At 44.1% G+C, this 16,256-nt stretch overlaps 1 protein-coding gene across 4 annotated transcripts; it reads right to left on the reverse strand.

The window, feature by feature from the left end:
* Positions 1-60: 60 nt before the first annotated feature.
* On the reverse strand, positions 61-14,657 carry dlk2 (delta-like 2 homolog (Drosophila)). 4 transcript variants are annotated; one of them, XM_011484239.4, is made up of 6 exons: positions 14,418-14,657; positions 5,716-5,821; positions 4,093-4,150; positions 3,831-3,961; positions 3,607-3,751; positions 61-2,154 (listed from the first exon to the last, which is right to left on the reverse strand). In XM_011484239.4, exons 2-6 carry the CDS (start codon positions 5,795-5,797, stop codon positions 1,452-1,454), a joined length of 1,119 nt encoding a protein of 372 aa, XP_011482541.1. In that variant the 5' UTR covers positions 5,798-5,821; positions 14,418-14,657; the 3' UTR covers positions 61-1,451. The 4 variants fall into 4 exon arrangements, with proteins under 4 accessions (XP_011482541.1, XP_078787613.1, XP_078787615.1 ...); XM_078931487.1 differs by lacking the exon at positions 14,418-14,657 and adding an exon at positions 9,710-9,859; XM_078931489.1 differs by lacking the exon at positions 14,418-14,657 and adding an exon at positions 6,708-6,767.
* Between the last annotated feature and the right edge of the window lie 1,599 nt (positions 14,658-16,256).

Raw genomic sequence — 16,256 nt, forward strand, 5'->3', positions numbered from 1 at the left:
GTTCACATCGGAGTGACTGAAATAAAAGTGCACTGATTTATAGGACACAGATGCTAGAACTTTTTACTGTATAGTTTCACTTCAGTTTATTTACAACATGCTAGTTCAAAATTGAGGTTGGATTAAATTGCTACATAAAAGGCAAAAGACAAACTGAGGTTTATTTCTATTTGTTATAATCTAATTTTGTCCAGACCATTCCAATAAGGCCTGATAATCTTAAGTGCATACTACCATTCTATGAGTGACCAACAGATTACATTCAAAGGGTTATTGATGTAAATTCAATACGGAGAAAACCAATGGTAAGTGGAGAGAAAAACTCCCTCTAGATGAAAAATTAGGAAGAAACTACAGCAGAACCAGGTTTAGTAAGATCAACCAGCAGAGAACAGCAAAGACGGGCAAACACAATGAAATGGGCAAATTTGTGATAAGCTTAAAATAAGTAACAGCTGCAAAGAGAAAAGAGGAATCAGACGTATGAATACAAAATCCATCAAACATCTGTAATAGGACATAAGAGAAATGTAAGCAACCAAAGTAAAAATCTAGAGAATGAGGACTTGATGCATCTGCCAAAGGCAAAATGCATCTATTTGTGATGTCATCTATGAAATCTCTTGACTATCTAGGCTTTAACCCTTGTGTTATCCTATGACCCCACCCTTACATTGACGTGTTATCCTACCATGACAAAGGTGGATAAAGGTGGAGAGGATCTAGTCAAGAGCGGTCTAGTGGGTTTAGATGACCCAACTCCCAGTGTTAAAGTGCTTAGGATAGCACAAGGGTTAAGCTGATGTTTCCTTGTGTTTACTGTCTTAAACACTTGGCCAAACTGTGGAAACAAACAAAACCTGCAACATGTCTTCACTTTATTTTATTCTTGTTTCTTTGCTCTTCTCTTTATCTTCTCATATGACTTTCATTTGAAACCTAAACGTGTCCATGTTGTCATATTTGTCTTTCAGACCGAAACACCTGAGTTTTTGAGAGTAAACTTCTCCAGCAGCTGATCCCTGCTCTGGTTCTTTAACCAGAACAGTGACCCGTAGGTTTCCCAAGTGCTTGTGTGAGAATGTCTCTGAATCGTTTGAGTCCTTTAAAGCAAACAGGATCCAGATGAGGGTCGACCTCCTGACCACGACATCATGAACCAACCACTGCAGTCCTTCTGAAGGCAGCCACTTCAGAGTCCAGCTGAAATAAACAGGTTGGCAGAACTGAAGCTGGTCCTTCTTCATTTCTACAGCCAGCGGCATTGAGGACTCACCCCTCTGTCCTTGCTGCACAGAGGCTTTAGGGACAACAGATCCACAGGCTGATGTTGCTCCTCAATTGCCAGGCTGAGAGTCTCAGAGCAGCTGACCTGAATGGGCAGAGCCGCTAACCTCAACAGTGCTCTCTTTGCTTTTCTTCTTGTCATCCTCATCCTCATAGCAACCAGCTTAAACAGCCTCCAAATTTAACTTCTTCTGTGGTTCTACCGAGTTCAGAAAGCTGATCTGGCATTGCTGTGTTTCACTCTGTCCTCGCCGTCTGCTCCTCTCGGCTCCTTGAGAGCATGGCGGTGACCAGCCGGCGGTGTAACTACAGTTTTGGCAACGGCCCCACAGCACCAAACCACTCGTTAGTGCCACCGCTACCAAAGTCACTCCCCCCAGAACCACGACAACAATAAGCTGAATGTCCGAGAGGCTGGCTATTCCACGGTCGCTCACTGTCACCTTCATCAGTCTGTTCCCATGTTGAGTGATGTTGCTGCTTCTTTTGCCTTTTCCCTTCTCCCCCTTTGTGGTCCAGTTGGGGCTGCTGAGCGACATCTCACAGGTGTTTCCCATGTAACCCAGCTGACATATACAGCGAAAGCCCCCCGCAAGGTCTAGGCAGCGGCCGCCATTCAGGCAGGGCTGACTAGCACAGTCGTCCAGGTTGACGGTGCAGAAGCGTCCAGTGAAGCCACTGGGACAGATGCATGAGAACCGATTGATGCCATCCAGGCAGATGGCGTCGTTGGCGCATGGCTTCAACAGACAGTCGTCTATGTCTGTCTCGCAAAACGATCCAGTGAAACCCGCCAGACAGCGGCAGGTAAGATCTGCAGCAAAACCATCAGCGTCTTCACAAAGGCCACCATTTTTACAGGGAGACCTGCAAGGAAAACAGAAGAGGCTCAGGTTCAAAATTGAAAGAATAAACGCCAATTTTAGCTCCATCACATAAGTTACCCAAAGGTCTTCATGATTTTCATTTGAGACATGTGCTGAACTTTACAGAGAAAAATTGGAAAATCTCTTTAAATAAAAATGCAAAAATGCTCTGTGTTAAAGAAGCCAAGCTGAATTTTATATCAAACTGGACAGTTTGCGGCCTTGTGTTTTGGTTATTAAAATAGGGACCTTAGGAATCTTTGTTTTGAAAACTCCATTCTGATGAAAATTGTGTATTGGGTGTTTTAAACATGTTCCTGTGGCATTTCTCTGATGATGGAGAACATGTATAAAGAAGAATTAAGCTTAAAATTGAATTTCTGATTTGTTCCTTCAAATCATTGTGAATCAGGAGCAGACAAAACACCGGGTGACGAGCATCAGCAAGACTCAATCTTCTTGCTCCGCTGCCTCCGATCCTTCAACTTGTAGATAAATAGATCCATGTATGTCTTCGTTTTCCTCGTCTGAACTGGCATCTGGCTCCAACCTGTACAGCTGGATAGCTCCAATATTGCTTACTGTTTTGTTGCACTGGTAATGTTAGGTTGGGCTCTGAGCTAATGGGAGAAAGTGTAAACAAAGGGATGATGGGAAACGCTGACAGAATGTAGGGACAGGCTTTTTCTGCGCCAACAGTCTCTACCACAACTCAGAGGTGAATTTCTTCTGAACTATGTCCTGGAAAACTACAAAGCTTTGTTGATTTTTGCAAATAAACAAAAAACCCTGGCATAATTATAATTATTATAAAAAGACCACTGGGAATGTCTTTGCAAAAGAAAAAGAAAATCCAGCCAAAAGTATGTTGCAGGAATAATAGGCTACCAAACCTGGGAGGGGTTCAAATGAAGCCTTTACCAAGTTTCTTTTGACTGCATGGTAAGATAACAACAGCTGCATAATCAGAGTGCCAAAGATGTGAACCGTGTGAGCTACCAGCTAAAAACGAACAGTTCTTGGAAATTTCATCAACTAGCTCACAAGTCAATATTGAGCTCCATCTTCTTTTCTTTAGGTACCAGTTTAGGTCACCTAACAGGGTCTGTGTAGTTTTATATTTGTAGTGCTTTCTGCTTTAGTTTGTCTTTTATGCTGAAATGGCATTTGCTTTGCAAGTCAGCTGTGGCTCTCTCTGTGTCTGACCTCCATCTCAGTAAATTCATCTGAGATGGATCAGTGATAGGTGCGCATTATGTATGGACAGAAAAATGCCACCTGGAGGTGAGAACCTGCTTTTCACAGTAAAAGCTTCACATGTTTGACTGAATTACTTTCCTGACATGTTGAGTGGGGTGTGAACACCCCCCACCCGTGCAGCCCTCAGACACCAAAAGCTTGCCTTAATCAGGCACTGATGGGGTCAGCATGCATGTTTGATCTCTTTCCTCACCTGATTTGATGACATGGCCCCGACTTTCGTTGGCACAGGTGGCCATGATAGCCTTGTGGACACAGACAAGTAAAATCTCCGCTGTCCTTCATTGCACAGGTGGCACCATTCCGGCATGGCTGCTGATTTGAGCACACGCTAAGATCTACCAGCAGAGATGCACCAAACATGTCATATTGTGAAGACAACTATGGCTGACAGACACACTAATAGCAGTGCCTCACCTTTGTCACAGAATCGCCCCCCCCATCCAGGCTCACATGTGCACTGCCATGGCTGCTGGCAGGAGCCGTGCACACAGCCAGGCATGAGCACGCAGCGATCGCAGTGTTCACCTTCCCAGCCAGGGTCACACCTGCATGGGATGAAAGTAAACAAGGAAAGGGAGAGAGAAGGAAGATATAGGGGAACAACAGAAGATGATAAGAGGTTTAAAGCAGCCTTGGTCCAACTGTCAGTTGCAGGGATGTACAGTGGATCACTCACCTGCATATTCCAGACTCATCACAGCGACTGTTGGTCATGTTGCAGCTGCAGTCACTTCCTGCAGGAAACAGGAAACGTGTCTAATCACAGCTCACGGATTGGAGGATGAAACAATGTCAATATATTAGGTTGGTGACATGGCCCTCGGTTTGTCACTGAGGAATGGTCGTGGTGCATTTGCCATAACTGCAAAGCACAAAGATGTTCATATTTTCTTTATTCCGTTGTGGTTGGTCGAGTACATCTACAAACTATTGCCTTTATTTTCCATAACATTCCTTTGTAGTGCAAATTATTCAAGTTATAAACTGACCAATCAGATGCCTCAGTCAAAGTTTTTGGTCACACGTTGAAAATTCAAAACGTTTGATTGAAGGATTCTCCCGAGCCTGCTTTCAAGTGGTGGCTGTTTTGATTTCCAACAAGCTCACTCCTAACTGACCAGAGTGGTTGCCACTGAAATGCTGACTCAGATGACGACTGAATTTACTTTATTTGGTTGGAGCGACAAGAAAGCCATTTTTCTATGCGTGACATCACACTCACTCGGTCCAGTTACTGAGAGTGGGAAGTGTGGGATCTGGCATGTGAGCTCATTTTGGCCCTGCAGGATCTGAGGTTTGTTTTTCAGTGCTTTCAGTGCTGACATCTGTGCAGGACCAACCTTGGCTAATTACTGGGTCTTAAGGCGAGAGTAGCGACCAAAACCATATAATCTGTCTCTGCTATTTGATGACACAGCAGCTTCATAACAGTAAGCACAGCAGCACGTGCCACCACACACACACCTGCTTGTGACTCAGCGTCTGCCACAGGTCAGAGGCCAGGTTTCTAAGGTTTTGATGACCCCCCCAAATGATGACCCCCCCAAAGCACCCCACCCCTCCACAGTGAGCAGCCTCCCAGGAGGGCTCACTATGAAGGGAGAGAAACGGCTCCTGAAATAAATGAGAGAGCAGCAAACAGGGGGCCAGCAGTTCTCATGAGTTTGATCACTGAAAAAGGAAACTGGATCTCAAAGTTACTATCTTTGGCACAGATGTGACAGAGAAGCGAGGGATTCTGGGAAAACGTGGACATTTTTCATGGAGAAGGATTGCATTTGAGGCTGCTGACCCAAATGCCTTGTTATGTTCTCTGTGGGTCAGAAGGGACCCGTATGTGTGTGTGCATGTGTAAGTTATGGTACATTTGTCAGGAGTCTAGTTCCGCTCTGACATATGACCGGTTCTGTGAGCAGGTTAAGCTGCCCTCAGCCTGCGGCTATGCTGTTGACGCCTTAGCAAGTCAGGTAATACAAGCCTGCATTTTGATTGGCCAATTCATAATTTGATAGAACAGCAGGGCTCCTGTCCAATCAGCACACAAGTAGATGTGACTTAATTGTCCAGTTTGAAGTCACATTAGTTAATTAGCTGCAGCTGAAACAAATAACTCACAGTGCCCTCTAGTGTTTGATGGTTAAACTACAGTATAAAACTCACTGAAATACGCAGGAAGACAGAGTTCCTGTCTGCTCAACATCTGACGTCGAGTATCTTCATCTGACACCAAGAGGTAGTCTTCCCTGAACGTGTAAGACTGTTTTCTGCAGAGTGACCAGTTCATGTGTTATAAACCTACCTTGACCTGCTGATGACTGGATGTGGAGGACAAACCAGCAGCTCAGGAGCAACAGGACGCCTTCAGCTCGGACCGGCGCCATGTGGGCTGAAGTGAGTATGGTGGCCTGAAACAGAAGACGGATGCGGTGAGCTGCTGACCCAGAATCCGTCTGTGCACTTCACATGCACACATGCCGCCAAGTGAAAGCTGACACGCTTATGAAGACGCCGCCGCTTTGGGCTGTCATCATATGGATCAGCCCAGGAACCAGGTGCCAGTGAGATAAATCAGAGTTGTGGGTCCAGGATCCGGTCCAGAACCACAGGTGTGTGAACCACAGATGAGCCGGTAACACTGGAAACTACACCCAGGAACCCCCCTCCCTTTCCAGCTGCTTCCTGTTTACAATCTGAAACAATTTACATACCAATCACCATGTGCAAGTGAACCCCCTCTGCCAGCATTAAACCTATGGGAGTTTGTGTGGAAACGTGACAAAACACAGCAGCCTTCATTTCTCACACTTAAGACCCAAGGGAGAACAGGTCTCCTCAGTACCAACACCCATAGCCCCACACAAACCCCAGATCCAATTTGAGAGTTACACAACAACTGCTGACAGTGAATTCAACAAACCAAGCACAGAAGGAGACCAGGACCGGAAGGAGCAAAACCTGCAGAGCTCAGCTTCATCTTAGCCACTCATGCAGTAGTAATATTATTTATTTTCACATCTTTTAGTTTTGCTTTCACATTCTTTGTTGCTTTCACATTCTTTGACATTCACTTTCATTTAAGTTAGCATTCACTTTCCTTTAAGTTAGCATTTCGCATTCCTCCAAGTTAGCATTTCCCATTCCTCTAAGTTCACATTCCTCTTAGTTGCCATTTCTCATTCCTTTATAATTGGCATTACACATTTAGTTGACATTTCACATTCCTTTAGTTTGGCATAAGACTCCGCGCAATTCCATGAGACAAATATCCATAAACTTTTGGGTAATAACTACCCCTAATGGAGCTCACAGGTGGAAGCTGGGGAGGAGGGTGGGGCAAAGAACGCAGTGCTGCAGTACAGAAGGATGAACAACTAACACACCTGGACTTAAATAGGAGGCTGCACAGGTGAGTTGATTAACTGACCCGCCCTAGGGGAGTGGCCTAAGTAAAAGCCTGCCTGAGTTGAATGCCCGAAATGCTCCCAAGGTCGCTCACTACCTGAAGGCCAATTTGAACATGCCCCCTTGATTCCCATAGAAGAGACAGGAGTGTGGTAAGTGAGAAGGAAATATTCCAGAATTGTGCTGCAGCCAAAACCAAAATGATGAAAAAAGATAATCGACAGCAGGGCTGGTCAACCCTGGTCCTAATGCCTAAATCAGGTGTGTTCAGTCAATCACGATGTGGAATCACTTAAGACAGCCAATCAGCAGAAAGATGGTCAAGGAGAGCTGGGAACAAGGCAGGATTGTGTTTCTTGAGGAGCCAGCACTGATCTAAGGGGTAGCTGCTGTTGCAGGAAACACCATCAGCACCACTAGTGCTTCAACATCTGCAACACAAAAAAAGAAGATAAAACTGAACCAAAGTCTGAATCACATGAGCTGTGAGGGTCGAGTGTCCCTGATATTAGTGGCAGAGCACTAGTGTGGAGGTCATAAACTGGGGCTCAGCAGTACAGTTTTATCATTAGATGAAGGTAGTCCACCATCTTCTTCACCTGAAAGTCTGTTCTAAGCTTGCACATTCCTCACCCAAATAAGAAACAAACCCAGAATGAAGCCTGAAGGGGGTCACCCATGTTGACCACAGTGAACTCCACCCACTTTTGCGATTAAAATCGAGCGATTAGGCAGGGCAAAAAAGTACAGTGAGAGGTCTGTTAAGTTCACTTACATGCAAAATAAAAATAACAGCCCCCAAATCATATAAAAACTGTCAGAAGTCAGACCTCTGTCTCCCCCTCTGGTCACCAGTGGAAACCATCTACAGAGTACTTAATGCCCTTCATCTCCCAGCAACCCCAGCGTGCACTTCCTGCGTGCCACACATCTGACTCTCATTCACTCAATCAATCACAGTCTACTTAAACTCTGCACTGAGCACTCACTCAGAGCGAAGTATTGTTTGTGCCACTCTGCCTGCATTACCGACCTGATCTTCTGTACCCTGACCCTGTTTGCCTCCCCCTTGCCCCCACGCTCGCATGGGTCCTGACTACCCCTGTTTCTCCTCTGATGATCCTATGCCTGTTATCGACTCCTGCCTGCCTGACCCTGATTTAGCTTTGTGGACTTTTAGCTGAGCCAATATAAACCTGCAGCATTTGGATACAGTTGTCTGCCCCATTTTGTTACAAAAGAATACCCATAAAGATAACTAATTCAAAAATACCCCCGCCCCCCGGTATACAAGCACAAGCAATAAATATCTTCTCTCCCGTGGATTCACAATTATTTCAAAAATGTTTCCAGCATCTGTGTGAGTATTTCATGGTGCTTATGAAAGCATCATGAATGCATCAAAATCTCAGACACACACATGAAATACATCCAATGAGGAGAAACAAAGGTTTAAAGTCCCACTCCAATCATCTTTTGATCTATTGTAAAAAGCATTTCCAGTGGTCTCGTAATTGTAACTTTGTCCTTTTTAGCCAAAATTCAAAAAGCTGTGTCATTTTCTAGGTTATAGTTTCTACAGAGCAGCAGGAGTTCATTAGAAATTGCCTTCTGAGTTGTGAGACTGTTGGTGTAGAGTAGGCTCACCCCCATCATGTCCATGTTTACACTGTCACCCGCCGGCTTACAGTCCTTCACAGCCCAACCTAACATTACCAGGGCAAGAGACTTTACAAACAATTTTGGAGCCACAAGCCGTACAGTTTTGATCCAGATTCCTGTTTAGACAAGGAAGAAGAAGGCATACATGGATCTGTTTGTCTGCAAGTGGAGGCATCAGAATGGAGCTGAGCAGGGAGCTTGTGGTTTACCGATGTAGGTCCTACGTCAAACCCACAAGCTTTTTCCAACTGCCTTTTTTCGTTTTCTCCTGTTTCACAAGGATTTCAATAAAGAATTGTTCAGCAGTTACAGTGTAAGTTTAATTTTATATATATGTTCTCCATTCTTAGAAAAGTTCTACAAGAACATGTTAAAAACACCATTTTCATCTGGATATCAGCTTTTGTATTAGCCAATAAATTCACTTTTGTATTCATTATCAATTTCGGAAAATGCAAGACTGAACTCATTATTTTCATTCTATCATAAGCTGAGTTTTGACCAATTTGTTTGCTTTAATTTGATTACTTTTAACTTTTTACAGTGACACTGTTTGGTTTCTTGTGTCCAATTTTGGGAGTCTCTCCCCACCTCTGCATGAATGATAGTTGGTTCTGTCCATGTTAGATGGAGACCAGAAGAAGAAAAGAAGCTGGCCTAACTGAAATACATGGGCAGAAAGAGAACTTAGCACTGAAGAACAGGAGCCCATGATACACAGAGGTTCTCTGGCTAACAGGATATCTATGGACTCCTCAGCTCCGCCTGCTGTTGGATAAGAACCTCTTTCCAGCCCCTGCTCCCAGGCTGTTGCCGTGGTGACAGACCCTTACTTCACTCTGCCCACACAGCCGACTGTCAGACGGGAAACAAGGAGCAGGATCATTTTTCCAGAGATTACAGTGAGGAACACAACCTCCGCACAGACAGGAAGCAACATGCCTGGATTACTGACATACCAGAGCACATACACACACTCACACTCAGCTTTTATTTCAGCAAGTTTGCTACAGAAAGAGAAGAATGAGGGCAGTCTGTATGAAGAGAAAGCAACAGGTGGCCAGTGAATGCAGCACACAGTCCAGCTGCAGGAGGCTGACTGGGACCAACTGCACCCGTTGGACTCAAGTCTACTGGGGCGAAAAGCTGTGATAGACCTTGAAGAGGTACAGACACTTCAATGAAATCATCATAAGGAGCCAACATCCTCTAGAAACATCTTTGCTCACCATTACATATCCCTGCTGCTGCAGAATCATCACACCATGACGCCTTCTGCTGATTCTTCATGTGAGCTCCTTGTGCAGCCTTCGGCGTTTCTGCTAACCCTTTAGCACCTCCTGCTGTCGGATCAGATCCTCTTTCCAGCTCCTGCTCACGCAGCATGAATGTGCTTTTGTGTTCACAAATAAATACAGAATGGTCCAAAACATCTGCATGCAGGATCATGCTCTGGTATGTTTGCATCTGCAAACAGAGGAAATCCACGATTCCAGGAAAACTCCAACAATCACCAAGGACAAAAACAGGCCAGTTACTGGACGGATAGATGGATGGATGAGGACAGTATCTGATTGTGCTCAGAAGAATGTTGCAAAATAAACTGAAAATAAAGTAGACCACAGGACCACAACCACAGGAAAGACAACAAACTACATACCACACCTTCAAACCTTCAGGATCATCAACAACCTGACATCCAACATTGAACCCAAACTAGATACAGAGTCAAACTGAACAGTATCTGACCACTGCAGATGGAAGTTGTAAGGAGCCATGAAAACAGAGATCATCATGAGAAACACCATCACAGAAAGATACAGGACCCCAAAAGGGTACATGGGGGAAGAGCAAACAGAAAAAAACCCACAAAATCTCCAATACATCAGTTATCAAACAAAAGAAATAAGCCAGTCATTGCAACACCAGGACCAGACAAACTTGGACGGACAAAGATTTTTAGATGGACAAACTCAAAATCTGTGGACTATCTTTTTTAAAACAAAACAGAGATGTGAGTGAACCCAACAATAAGAACACACGATGAGCACCGACCAACTCAGAAATCACAAATGTTTGTAAAGACAAAACACATTTGTTTGTAACTGTGACGACAAGAGAGCAGGAGGAAAACACAAACACTGAAACATCTTTTTTAAGACAAAGGACATACAAGTTAGTGACTTGTAACAGTGATTTGTAAATTCAAGGGAAATACAGAGAAGAGCGCTAACCACTGTCCCACCGTGCAACGTGTCTCCAATTCTGAGAGGGTCAGCCAGGAGGCAGGTAGATGAAGTAGGAGACGTGTTGACATCCTCAATTACAATCTTTCTGGAATAGCCTTCCTCTCCATCTTTTTGTCTTGTTCCTCACTTTGAGGGGTAATAGTAATGCTTTAAAGTCTGTCCATTTATAAGGAAAAATTAAACAATCCTTTAGCAGCAAAACTGAAGGCATGACTTAAAACCACAAATTATTTTCCTAATTGAATTAAAAGAAAGGCTTTAAGTCTAGCCCTCAAGAAATACATTTGTATCTGCATTTTAAAATTAGAAGAGGGGGTTAATTCCACAAAAGAGGAGACACAAAGCAAAAGTCGCTCCCACCCCAGAAACACAGACACTCATTTCTCTGTGTTATTCTGAGACAGGATGTTTCTGGTTTTAGAAATAAGGCAGAAATGAAAGAAAGACATGCTAGAAAGTTAAATTCATTTTAAAGTCAAAGTTTGATCAAAAACGACTCCAGAGTTTCTCACAGAAGGACTGGAGAGTCAAACAATGCCATCCACTCTCATTACACTGGGGTTTCCTGAAGCGCTCAGGTCGGGGAGCAACCTCCTTTTCTGAGTTTAGGAAAAGAAAATTACCGACAGGAGTCACCCAGTTCTTTAAATGTTTAAGTCATCCTTCAAAACAGAGCCTTGATACTTGATACCCAGACACTTAAGCACAGGCGCCTGCTCATCACTGCACAAATAGATTATTTGAACGAATACAGGAATGTGTGTTTGTAATGCCTTTGTTTGTATGCATAAGTACATGCGTGTGTGCCTTTTATGTATTGTGTACATGTTGATATGTGTGTGAAGGTTTTTGGCGCCAGGTTTTGTGTTTTGAGTGTATGGATGAATGTGTCATGGACAGGCCCAACCCTTTTGATAAACATCTACATTTGACCGTAATGTTGATAAACCTCCAGCAACTTGTTGCCTCTTTTTGTAATTCGATCCCTTCACATTCTTCATTTTTAAGCCTTCTACATCTTGACCCCTTTTTTCCGTTTTTTGTCCAACACAAGAGGCCTTCAGCTCTCATCTAATGGCCACACTCCTGGAGAGGACAAGTTTAAAAAAAATACATCTTTGAAATCTTATAAACTACAAGACATCTCCTGGTTTAATAGAAAAGCATAGCTGAGTAACCATCAGAGTAACAACAGAATTGTTTGCTATGCTTTATAACAGTGTTACTACTGGAAGCATATTTGGACTGAGCAGGACTGGACTAAGCTTAGAGCCCTGTGGCAGACTCATTCACTCAAACAGATGGGAATCTATTAGATGATATGATTTAAACCAGCTTAAACCATTTCCTGTTACATTAATGATACATTCCAGTAGCTGCAACAGAATGCTCTCAACAACTGTGTCAAAAGAAGCACAGAGGTCTAAAAGAACAAGTACAGACACAAGTATCTGCAGCTATAAGGAGATCATGGTTACCTTCAGCAGCATTGTCAGTGCAATGATGTGCAAAATCCTGACAAAAACTCACAAATCATTGTGTTTAAATGCTGACAGAGGATCTGCAGCAGTTTTCTCAAGAATTTTAGAAATTAAAGTGAGATTAACTACAACTTGTTGATAAGGATGGCCTTTCTTAATAGAAGTTTGATTACATCAACCTTGAAATGGAGTCTGGTCACATGGACATAAATCAGCTTTAATAAAGATGGATTACTCTTTGAAATGTCTTTAAACAATCAAGTTGAAATTAAATCCAAGAGATGACCTGGAGACTTACAAGAAGACATTAGTGATGCTGGTTCAGAGAGCTCAAGAGGACAAAAGTGACTTAAAATAATTCTGGATAATTGAAATAGTAGTGAGGCTGCACGGTGATGCAGTGGTCAGCGGGCTGGAACCTTTCTGTGTGGAGTTTACATGTTCTCCCTGTGCATGCATGGGTTTTTTCCAGGTGCTCAGGCTTCCTCCCACAGTCCAATAACCTGCTTTATAGGTTAATTGGTTACTCTTTAGTGTCCCTGATGTGCATGTGTGCGTACGTGTGGGAGCCATTGTGTGGTCCTGCGACTGACTGGGGACATATCCAGGGCGTACGCTGCCTGTCCCAGCAGTAGCTTGGACAATCTCCAGGAAACCTTTGACCCCGAAAGAGTTAAAGCATCTCCAGAAAATTGGATGGATGGATGGATGGATGGATCAGTAGTTCTTGAAAGACCATCAGATACACCCTTTGGGAGTTTGTTCTGACAATTCTCTCTTAATTTGTTGTCAAATAGATCGTGAAGTTTTCACAGAGATCTAGAGGAACATGCAGATCAACAGAACTGTGACTCTCAGTCAGTCTGGCTCTAGAATAAAAAAAACCTGGGCTTGTTCTTGTTTGCATCAATTTATGATGTACAGCAAGTAGTTTGAGTAGGTCATAGGGCTTCCTTGGCCATCAGCACACCGTCTGTGCAGATTATGTAAAGATGTTTTGTCTTTGTGGATCCAAACTTCCTTTTGGGGTTTTTTGAGTTATGGTTTAATATTCTTAACTAATTAAATTCAATTAAATTCAATTTACATAGCCCAATATTACAAACACAGCTGTCTCAAAAGGCTTCTAAGAGTTGATGGAGCTTATTTTATTCATTAATTCATCTTCTAAACCCGCTTTGTTCCTTTCGGGGTCATGGGGCTGCTGGAGCCTATCCCGGCCACTTCCTGGACAGGTCGCCAGTCTGTCGCAGGGCCACAATCACACACACTTGCACTCTCACAGAGCTTGTTTTAGGATGTTGTAAAACTATCAACATTGACCTGTGGAGGAGTAAAGACCAATAAGTTATCCTCTACTGTAGTGGCAGGTGTACAGAGAGCGTTTGAACAATTTCTTCTTCAGATTTAGTTGCAGTATTTTCTGAAATAGATCAAGTTTATTCTGTTTTCCTGTCAGGTGGTGTGTATCCAGCCAACACAAAGGTGTTTTCTGCCCTATTTTAGAACAAAATCAAAGGAGGATGAGCTCAAGACTGCCAGTAAATGAAGAAAAATGTACAGTAGATGAGATGATACACTGTGACATGATCAAGAATCGGTGTTCTCTCAGAACTGCAGTCACCTTTAGATTAGAGTTCCTTTGGAATTGTATTTGTCATTTAAGACCCACACCGATAATCTTTTTATCTACCGTAAAAGGATCCCCAACGGCCTTTTATCAAGTTATCAATGCCATTTTTGGCCCAAATCAAAAACCTGTGATGTTTCTAGGACATAGTGTCTGAAAAGCAGCAGTACTTTATTAGAAATTGCGGCGGCTAAGTTGTGGGCCGATCCTGATTTACCACAATTTGAACAAAGAAATGTAATTTTTGGCTTAATTTTCTTTATATGTGTTCACCATCATCAGAAAAAATGCCACATGAACATGTAAGAAACACCAAAAAACACTATTTTCCCTCCTTTTCACAGAACTTGAACTAATTGCATCATCTGCAGCGCCCCCTGCAGGAAACTCAGGTTTGAGGAGTGAGGCTCATTCTAATGAAGAAGGTCCATGTCTGCCTCCCAGAGCAGGAGACAGCAAATAGCGCTTTAGATGCAAACTCAGCCTCACACTGTTAACATTCTATCACATTCAAAGGCGACAACTCCAATGAAACAGACAGACAACAGATTGTACAAACACAACAAGCTGCTCCTACCTTCCTCTGACCTCCTCGCTGCTACAAAGCTCCTGGATCTTCAGTCCCCTCCTCCACGCACACACACACACAAACACACACACACACACACAGAAAAGCACACACACTCAGAATGATGCACAACGACCCAAGCAGACCCACAAAACGTGCAATGCTCCTTTGCTGGTAGTTTTGGCGTTTGTGTTAAAGCTGCAAGAGCAGACGAGGAGGCAATCCTTCACCCTTCCTACCCTCTTCAACAAACACTCCCCCTCTGGAGGGTGCGACCCTGCCTCGCACACCCACACATGGACACGCGCACAGGGGGTGGGAGGAGGAGCTGAAGTCTTGGTGTTTTTGCTGTTAAATGAAATGGGAGTTCAGAAGCTTCAGGTGCTAATAGGTGTTGATTGGACTCAATCTTCATCTGTTTTACCAGGAGACCCCCCCCCCCCCCCCCCCCCCCCCCCCCCGCCAGCCCACTGTGGGCCTGAAGCAGGTGAAAAACTATTTCTGTTTTGGTTTGTTAGTCTGAAAGCAGCGGACCAACAGTTATTTTTCAGAGTTTTTCTCAGCTTCTGCTGCTAAAAGGGATCCTGAACATCTTTTTCAAGCTCCTTCATCCTGGAGAGACATTTGCTCCGTCCCTGCCTCCTTCTCTGGCTTCCCTCCAAGATCTACACACATCTGGCACGTGTCTGGCCCTGATCTCTCAGGAGGCCCCGCCTCTTTTCTGTAAAAACACTGTTACTGGTGAACATCTTACTTCAGATCACCTACCTGTTCAAGCAGGCTCAGGCTTGCCCCACCAAGAACAAGTTGCTGCTTTCTGATGTTTCTGGCAGCTCAGAAACTATTAACCCTGACACCAAGACCACCATAGTCCCAACAAACCTTCAGCTACTAAACGGTGAACTGCACAACTCAGACTTTCCATTCAAAAAACTCTTGAGGAACTCTCTTATAGCCTCAAAAACCTGGAATGCAGGTGATCACCTCAGGGATGCAAGGCCAAAGTCCTTGTGTTCTCACTACAGCCTTTTAGAGGATCTCAAAGTAGGGGGAATATCGACAAAATGAAAACTACGTCCTTCCTGAGGCTTCTTTGAGGCCCTAAAAGCTCTAGAGAACTCACCACAACATTCGGACTGTGCATAGATGAATGCATGGATAAACAGTTTGATTTTCTTTTTTTGTGCCTTGAGGCGGCTTCTGCTGCTCTGAATTGAAAAACAGATGTGAAGATAAGACATTCACCCATCTTCTCTTCCAGAATCCAGCTGATTGCTTGCCCCCTTCCTGACAGATCTCCATGGCAGGGCGGTGGATGACGGTCCCTACACGTCACCGTGTATCCAGAATCTATTACCAGCTCATTGATCACCCAGTCAATAATCAGCTGATGTTCTAAAGACCATCTGTGGGTTGTGATGCACTACTACAGCTGCATCAGGCCTTCAGGATTTCAGCCGTAGTAGGAGCTTTCCATGACGTGCAGATTTAGTGAAGTCTAAATCTGACCGTGGGTTGGTGTTGGGGGGCTTGTGGGCAGTGGGGGTGTTGATGGGGTCTAACCTGCTGGACGAATTGTTCCAGCAGCAGCTGGGAGATTCCTCTGTACCCAAAACTGCCAGCGTGTCAGACCACCTGCCTCACAATGCCGCTCTGTTTATCCAAGCAGAAGAATGCCTGGGGGGGCAACCTTGACCCCTCCCTCAGCACAGCAGCTGAACCCCCCCCCCCCCCCCCCGCCCTTCATTACATCCCATTTTGACCACTCTGAGGAGAGACTACCACCTTCAAAGAGGAGATGAAGATTCACTTCCTTTGTCCCCTCCTCTGTATTTTCCGTCTGCCCTT

Source organism: Oryzias latipes, chromosome 15, assembly GCF_053564925.1.
Source record: "Oryzias latipes strain Hd-rR chromosome 15, Olatipes_Hd-rR_3.1".
In the NCBI taxonomy this organism is placed as follows: Eukaryota; Metazoa; Chordata; class Actinopteri; order Beloniformes; family Adrianichthyidae; genus Oryzias; species Oryzias latipes.